This window comes from Quercus suber, unplaced genomic scaffold (assembly GCF_002906115.3).
Source record: "Quercus suber isolate HL8 unplaced genomic scaffold, Cork oak 2.0 scaffold_296, whole genome shotgun sequence".
Taxonomy (NCBI): Eukaryota; Viridiplantae; Streptophyta; class Magnoliopsida; order Fagales; family Fagaceae; genus Quercus; species Quercus suber.
Genome location: NW_027069752.1, coordinates 546,564 through 555,064, shown reverse-complemented (window position 1 = coordinate 555,064; position 8,501 = coordinate 546,564). Strand labels below are relative to the sequence as shown.

At 45.4% G+C, this 8,501-nt stretch overlaps 2 protein-coding genes across 2 annotated transcripts; both read left to right on the top strand.

Annotated features, from left to right (window-relative positions):
- The first annotated feature begins 2,730 nt into the window (after positions 1-2,730).
- On the top strand, positions 2,731-3,329 carry LOC136071238 (uncharacterized). Its single transcript, XM_065782291.1, has 2 exons — positions 2,731-2,919; positions 2,997-3,329. The coding sequence occupies exons 1-2, from the start codon at positions 2,731-2,733 to the stop codon at positions 3,327-3,329; spliced, it is 522 nt and encodes a 173-aa protein (XP_065638363.1).
- Positions 3,330-5,183: 1,854 nt separating this feature from the next.
- Positions 5,184-6,377, top strand: LOC136071237 (uncharacterized). Its single transcript, XM_065782290.1, has 2 exons — positions 5,184-5,534; positions 6,012-6,377. Exons 1-2 carry the CDS (start codon positions 5,184-5,186, stop codon positions 6,375-6,377), a joined length of 717 nt encoding a protein of 238 aa, XP_065638362.1.
- The last annotated feature ends 2,124 nt before the right edge of the window (positions 6,378-8,501 follow it).

The window sequence follows — 8,501 nt, the reverse complement described above, 5'->3', positions numbered from 1 at the left end:
TTTGTGGGTTATGGTTGGGTCTTAATGGGTTTGGGTCATAAACAGGTCAACCTGAAACGACATGATAAGAAACATGTAATAAGTAGGTCAACCCGCATAACCCGCAATAGACACATTTAACACATCAATTTCTTTGTGTCAACCCGAAATGACCCACTTAACACAGCCCGTTTAATTCATATAACAAATAAATATTTATTTTATTTTAAATTTGTCAAAAACCTTTTATATTCAACATATATTTTAAATTTAAAAAAGAAAAGTGAGTAATTACAAAAACTTATAAATGATATAATTGGAAATTAAAACTTTACAAACCCTAGATCTCTAAACCCTACAAATTAACCCAAAATCTCTAAACCTTATTATAAATTTATATATATATATTATTTTAGCCGTACTACTCACTCTACTATCTTATAGTCTCACGCCCAATTCTCAAACTCAAAGTCTCAAACCAGTTATTGCTCTCGCTCTCTCTCTCTCTCTCTCTCTCTCTCTCTCTCTAATGTGTTTAGTGAGTTTTAGAACTAAAGAAAATTGTTTTCTTGGTGTTTTAAAATTTTGCAATAATTTTTTTTGCATAATGTTTTTGTTCTATATACTTTGAACCCATGTGATGTTATTAATATATGAGATATATTAATTGTTGATTAAAGCCACGGTTGTAGTTTTTTTTCTTGCGTCGTGTTTTTTTTTTTTTTTGGTGTTTGTATAAGTGTTGGATATCATCTGCATATCTTGCAAGTGGGTTTATTGAAATAGTTTATAAACTAGAATCTATAGATGATAATCGTAGTCATAGTCGGGATTAGCCTATTATTTGCTCCAATTCTTTCAATATTGATACTTAGCATTTGGTGAGTTCCAAAGATATTATATTTTTGTTGAACTATGTTATTTTATTTTTGTTAAATTATGTTACTTTGAATTTGAGTTGAAGTGTATGCACTTATTTTGGAGTGTAAAGAACTTATTTCTAGATGAATGTTATATTTTTGTTGAACTATATTATTTTGAATGTAGATTGAAGACTTGAAGTGTATGCACTGTTTTTGGGATGTAAAAAAAAAATATTTCTAGATGGATGTTATATTTAATATTATGCAGGTTGAAATAGGTTAAGTTAAATTCATGTCAACCTAACACAACTTGTTTATTAAGCAGGTTAAATGGGTTGGGTAAGGTCAACCCGCCTTATTCACAGGTAGGGTTAGGGTTAAGGATCATGACACGATTATTAAATGAGTTGGATTAGGATTGAACCATTTAGTCAAATACCCCTACCTCGACATGACACGAACCCGACACCCAAATTGACACCCCTACTCTCTAATTTGTACCATTAAAGAAAAAATATCTCTCGGTTAACTCTCAAACCCAAATGCAGGATGTGGGGACAAAGAATTTAGTAACCCCAGCCCACTTCGTACCAAGCCCAAAGCCCATGCCGAGGGTGAAGCAACGCCCGAGGATGGGGTGTGAAATTCGAAATTGCCCAGAAGCCTTGTCGAGAACGACTGTGTCCTCAGCCCACCGAGACCAGGGGAGGTGGAAGTAAAGGCCCACCAAAAGCAACCTTCCCGAGCATCTAAAGGGAAGGAACAAGCACAATGTGTCAGCCATGGAGGCATGGTAGAGGAGCAAGTCTAAGACGAACTATCACCTCCACATTAAATGCCCACAACTAACGTTCTGGCTGCCTTAATGAGGAAATGACTTCTGAACGGCGCAACCTTGGTTGCTGCAGACCACAGAAAGAATGGGAAGGCGGCTGATGGGACAAACACTTTAGTAATGACTTGCTTGATCAACAAATGGAGGGCTAAGATCAGCTGTAAGGGGGGTATATAATGTAAGGAGTCCCTCTTGAGAGTGGGGGAAAAAAAAGGAGAAGAAAGGGAGAAAGGCCGGTAGAAGGATAGAGCATTGTGGCTTTCTAGATCATCACTGAAATCTTTGTAATCGTTCACTAGAGGAATAAATGAACTTCAAGCTCCCTGGAGGAGGGTCGAGGAGCACCATTGCACATTTCAATCCAAGTTCATGTTGTTTAATCCCTGTATATCCATGCTCAGTTATTTTATCCCTCACTAGGCCTAGTTCTTAATCCCACTCTCTACAAATTCATTGTATTGGGCTAGCTGGACTGAGTCCACTCACTCAACAGTAGAAGTGCTCAAACCCAGTCCCTACAATTGGCGCCGTCTGTGGGAAGAACTTGTGTGTTAGTAAGGGCAACAACCAAGCATGGCAGGATCAGGCCCTTATCAAGTAGGCTCTCATCAGCTTGAACCGGTCAAACCCCAGCATCATGGTAACTTTGCCAATCCTGAGCGCGATCGAAATGAAGAGAATGGAAGATTTCGAGAGGGAAGTGCGCACACCACTCAAACCAGCAGAAGCGACTCACGTGGGGACAGCCATGCGCCCTAAGGACAAAACCATAACCGGGCCACCCAGCCGAAGGAAGTTAAGAGCCGTGTGACCCAAGGGCAGAACAATGAGCAGGCCATGCAACGAGAGATAGATGACTTGAAGAGGAGGCTGCACCATGCACAATGAAGGCGACCTCGACCCAGCCCCGACCTACCCTCTAACGATGAAAGCGATGAGGACTATAGGCAAAGGTCGAGTACTCCTCCGAGTGAGACCTTCTCTCAGGAGGAAGAGCCCTACCAGGAGCGTAAACGTAAGAGCCCATCTCCTAGGGGCTTAGGGTACGACGCCATGAGCAAGGCCTTGGATCAACTATCTAAGTCGCCTTTCATGCGCCATATAGGGGAGGCTACCCTTCCTCGATGGTTCCAGGAGCTGACCTTTTCCGTTTACAACGGCAAAACGGAACTTGTGGAGCATGTGAGCCAGTTCAACCAGAGGATGGCTGTTCATCCTAAGAACGAGGTGTTGATGTGCAAGGTTTTCCCCTCCAGCTTGGGCCCTGTGGCGATGAGGTGGTTCAATGGCTTGAAGATGAATTCCATAGATTCGTATAGATAGCTAGCCCAGGCTTTTGGCTCTCGCTTCGTTACAAACAGCATAACCCCACAGCCCTTGAGCGCGCTACTGTCTCTTCCATGCATGATGGAGAGACCTTAAAGGCATACTCGGGCCGATATTGGGAGGTGTACAATGAAGTGGAGGGCAATTTCGACGATGTCGCCATCAACACTTTCAAAAATGGTCTCCTAACTGGACATGGCCTAAGGAAGTCCTTGACAGGCAAGCCCGCCACCAATATGCGCCAGCTGATGGATTGGATCGAGAAGTACAAGCGAGTGGAGGAAGACCAGTTGCAGGGCAGAGGAAAGGAAAAAACCATCCCCTAGGAGAGGAGGGATTTCAGATTGGACCGATACAACAACACCCGTCTGAGGAGGGACTTCGCAGGGCAATCTGGAGCAGCCGACACGCAGGCAGTCCATGACGTATTCCTAGAGCCAGTACACAAGGTGTTGGCAAAAATTAAGAGCGAGCCATTCTTTAGGTGGCCGAATAAGACGGTGGGGGAATCTGTGGCGCACAATCAGAACCTTTACTGCCAGTATCACAAGGACCACAGACATACTATCGAGAACTACAAGAATCTCCGAAGCTATGTGGACCAGCTGGCCCAAGAAGGAAAGCTAAGACCTTCTGCACCACCCTGGAGACCATCAAGGCCAGACCAATCAGGAGCCGAGGAGAGATAACGCACTAAGGCGCCCGCAGGGACGATCAATGTGATCTTGGCTGTGCTAGGAAGAATAGGCATATGCCTTCGCGAGTGTTGTCTATGGCCCAATCCCTACCGAGGAGTCCCAGCCTAAGCCGAAGAGGGCCAGAAGAGGCTTTCACCCAACCTTGAGCTTTTCAGAGGAAGACAAGATGGGAACCACCCAGCCCACGATGCACTCTGGTGATCACGCTCAGAATTGGAGACTACGATGTGAAAAGGGTGATGGTGGATGGTGAGCTTTGCCGAGGTCATGTACCCAAACCTCTAGAGGGGGCTTGGGTTGAAGCCAGAGGACTTAATGCCCTATAGCTCTCCCTTGATGAGCTTCGATGGGAAGCTCGTTATCCCAAAGGGCATGATCAGGCTACCCATCCAGACCGGCCCAGAAGTGGTAAGGTGAATTTTATAGTAATGGACACCTACTCCCCCTACACAGCCATCGTAGGAAGGCCCTGGCTCCACACCTTGGAGGGTGTTGCCTCCTCCCTGCACTAGAAGGCGAAATTCCCATCAGGGGCTCAGGTACTTAAGATCTGTGGTTGCCAGCCCATAGCGAGGCAGTGCATGAGGGCTGCCATATCACATCGCTCAACGCGGAGCCCTCAACCACCGTTGAAAAGAACTTATAGCAATCAAAGACCATGGTAATGCCTACCAACGCAGCTGCCGAAGAAGCAAAATGTGAAGATCTGGAGAAAGTGGTCATTAGTGATGGCCTAGATAAGTTCTTTTATGTTGGAGCCCAGCTGCCTTTTCAGGAGAAGGAGGAGCTAATCGAGTTTCTCAATAGAAACATCGACGTGTTTGCATGGGATGCCTGCGACACCCTAGGGATTGACCCTGCTTTCATTTGTCACCATCTCAACGTCAATCCGCCCGTAGTTCCCAAGAAGCAATTGCCTCGGTGCCCATCAAAGTAGCACGCTGATGCGATTAGAGAAGAGGTGATGAAGCTTAAACGTGCAAGGGCTATCAAAGAGGTTTTTTACCCTAAATGGTTGGCCAACACCATGGTGGTCAAGAAGAAAAGCAAAAAGTAGAGAGTCTGTGTGGACTTCACCGACCTGAATCGGGCATGTCCGAAAGACCCGTTCCCCATACCCCAGATAAACCAGCTAGTGGATGCAACTACGGGCCATCCTAGGATAAGCTTCTTAAAAGACTTTAGAGGTTATCATCAAATACCACTAGTCTTGAAGGATTAGGAGAAGACAGCCTTTGTGATGCCTATTGGGAACTACCATTACAAAGTAATGCCGTTCAACCTGAAGAACGCAGGGTCCACCTATCAAAGGATGATGATGAGAATGTTCGAGCTGATGCTGGGCAAAAACATCGAAGTCTATGTCAACGATATGGTGGTAAAGAGTAAGACGGTCTCTAAACATTTAAGGGACCTCGGCCCACCTTTGATGTCTTGAGGGAGCACAAATTGTGCCTGAATGCTTCCAAATGCTCGTTTGGCATGGGATCTGACAAGTTCCTAGGATACATCATTACCCACAGGGGAATTGAGGTTGATCCTGACCAAATCAAGGCTATTCGTGACCTTAAGCCTCCACAAAATCCCAAGGAGGTCCAAAAGCTTACAAGAATGATTGCGGCCTTGAATCGATTCATTTCCAGGTCGGCTGACCAGTGCAGGCCCTTCTATCTCCTGATCAACAAGTGGAAGGGATTTGAGTGGTCCGAGGATTGTGTCATGGCCTTCCAGCAACTCAAGGAGTACCTATCCCGGCCGCCTATCATGTCCCATCCTGAGGCCAACGAGGTTTTATATGCATACATTGCTGTGGCGCTTCACACTGTGAGCCTGGTACTTATCTGAGACGACAATGGTGTTCAAAAACTAGTCTATTACATTAGCAAGTCACTACACGAAGCTAGGTCAAGTACCTACCGTTAGAGAAAGCCATACTAGCTGTGGTCCATGTTACACGAAAGCTCCTCCACTATTTCCAGGCTCACACAGTGGTTGTCCTGACCCGATTACCCTTGAAGTCTGTACTTCGAATAGCTAATTACATAGGGAGGATCGCTAAGTGGAACACAATTCTGGGGCCTTTGACATCAAATACATGCCTCGGACCTCTATAAAAGGCCAGGTCCTGGCTGATTTGATGGCCGAATTCGCTGAACCACCCATAGAAATGCTATCTGAGAAGATAAGCATGGATGAAAGATCAGTTGGAACAATCTCCGTCCTGGGACCACCAAGTTGGAGGGTATATGTTGATGGCACGAAAAATTAGAGGGGGTCTGGAGTGGGGCTGGTTTTAGTATCCTTGAGGAGTCTGTCATTGAAAAATCCCTGAGGCTCAGGTTCTCGACCATAAACAATGAAGCCGAGTATGAAGCACTGTTACAAGGGATGGTCATGGTGCAAAAAATGGGAGGAAAGGCAGTAGAGATGTTCTCAGATTCGAGATTGGTGGTAGACCAAGTGAAAGGAGAATTGGAAGCCAGAGATTCGAGAATGCAAAAGTACCTAAGTCAGGTCAAGCGCTTGCAGCCGGGTTTTGATCTTTTCAGCTTGTCAAATGTCTCTAGGAGTGGAAACACTCATGCCGATTCATCGGCCACCCTTGCCACCTCCTCGGCAAGGGATATGCCTCGGATATTCTTGTGGAGCATCTGGAGCAAGCAAATGAAGTGGTAAAGGGCACGACCCACATCCACCAAGTTGGGATGGGATCCAGCTGATGGACCCTCTAATAAGGTTCCTTAAAGATGATGTCCTACCCGAGGATAAGTAAAGGCTGAAAAAATACGAAGGAATGCTTCTCGGTTCTGGCTGTCGAGGACCACAAGCTGTACAGGCGCTCCTACTCTGGACCATACCTACTGTGCATTCACCCCGAGGCATCAGAGGTATTGCTCAAAGAGCTGCACGAAGGGATCTGTGGGACCACATAGGAGGAAGATCCCTATCTCACTGGGCCGTCACATAAGGATAGTGGTGGCCGGGGATGCAAAAAGAGGCCTCGGAGTATGTTAAGAAATGTGACCAATGCCAAAGGTTCGCCCCAAATATTCATCAGCTTGGAGGGGTCCTCAACCCCTTGTCCAGCCCATGGCCATTCACCCAGTGGGCTTAGATATCGTAGGCCCTTTCCCCAAGGCACCAGGGAATAAGAGATACTTGTTGGTTGCCACAGATTACTTCACTAAATGGGTCGAAGCTGAGCCGTTGGCCAACATCAGAGATGCAGACGCTAAGAAATTCCTTTGGAGAAACATTGTCACGCGATTCGGGGTCCTTTATACCCTCATTTCGGATAACAGACTCCAGTTCGACAGCAAGACCTTCAGGAGGTACTGTTGTGAACTTGGGATCAGAAACAGGTACTCAACCCTAGCTTATCCTCAGGGAATGGGCAGGCGAAGCTGTCAACAGGTCATCGTCAATGGGCTTAAAAAGAGACTAGATGACGCCAAAGGAAGATGGGTGGAGGAACTGCCACACATTCTTTGGACATACCAAACTACGTCGCGGCAGTCAACGGGGGAGACACCTTTTGCCTTGACTTATGGGACCGAGGCAGTCATCCCTCTAGAAGTAAACTTCCCGACGCTAAGGATAAGCTCGTTCACTCCAAGCAGTAATGACGAACTACTGGGGAGGAGCCTAGATCTGGTTGACGAACGGAGAGAAGGGGCAATGATCCAGCTAGCCTACTACCACCAAAAGCTCAAGCAGGGATATGACGCCAATGTAAGTTAAGGCCACTAGCACGGGGGACCTAGTGTTGAGGAAAGTTGTGGGGGTCGCCAAGAACCCTTCCTGGGGAAAGCTGGGGCCCAACTGGGAGGAGTCATACCGAATTACCTTGGTAGCAGGAATAGGTGCATACTACTTAGAAGACTTAGATGAAAACCTATACCTCGACCGTGGAATGTAAATAACCTGAGAAGATATTATTATTAATAAAAGCATCCCTTTTCTTGTAATTCGAATTTCAAGTCTATCATGATTATATATATATATATATATTATATTTTGGCAGTCACCCAAAGAACTAGACTGAACCACTTCAAGGAAAACCTGGGCGCTAGACTGAACCAGGGTCTTGCATGGTCCTGGGACTCAAACCTATGGGGAAACTAACCACTTCAAGGCAAACTTGAGTACTAGACTGAACCAAGGTCTTGCATGGTCCACGGATTGAAACTTATAGGGAAACCAGCTACTTATAGGGGAATCTAGGTGTTAGACAGAACCAAGGTCTTGTATGATCCTCAGACTCAAACCCGTGGAGAAACTAGTTGCTTACAGAAGAACCTAAGGGTTGGATGGAACCAAGGTCTTGCATGGTCCTCGAACTCTGGCCTCTGGTGAAACTGGCTATGTTCAGCAAGGGAGTAAACAAACACAAGCCAATGAGCATCACTTGAGGCATTCTGAAGCACATTGAACTTAACCCACTAGCACGGTCAACGACTAACGGTTTCCTTAAGTATTCGATTCAGCAAGAATAAGTCATGGCATCCAAGTGGTCCAATTATCAGCTAAAGTCTAAGTGGAAACTGTCACTATGGCCTTTACATTTTTTGGCTGCCAATTTAGAATCAAAAGCATGCTGAGCTTCTGGGGTTATGAAGCTAATAATTAAAGCAAAGCTTGTATAAATAGCGAAACTCATCATAATAACAATCAACACAAAGTAAAAAAAAAAAAAGTGATTCATACATTCAATTTAAAAGTAGCAGTACAGGGCTTTAAAAAAAACGAAAGAGAAACAACAACAACAAGAGCAAAAAAAAAAAAAAAAAAAAAAAAAAA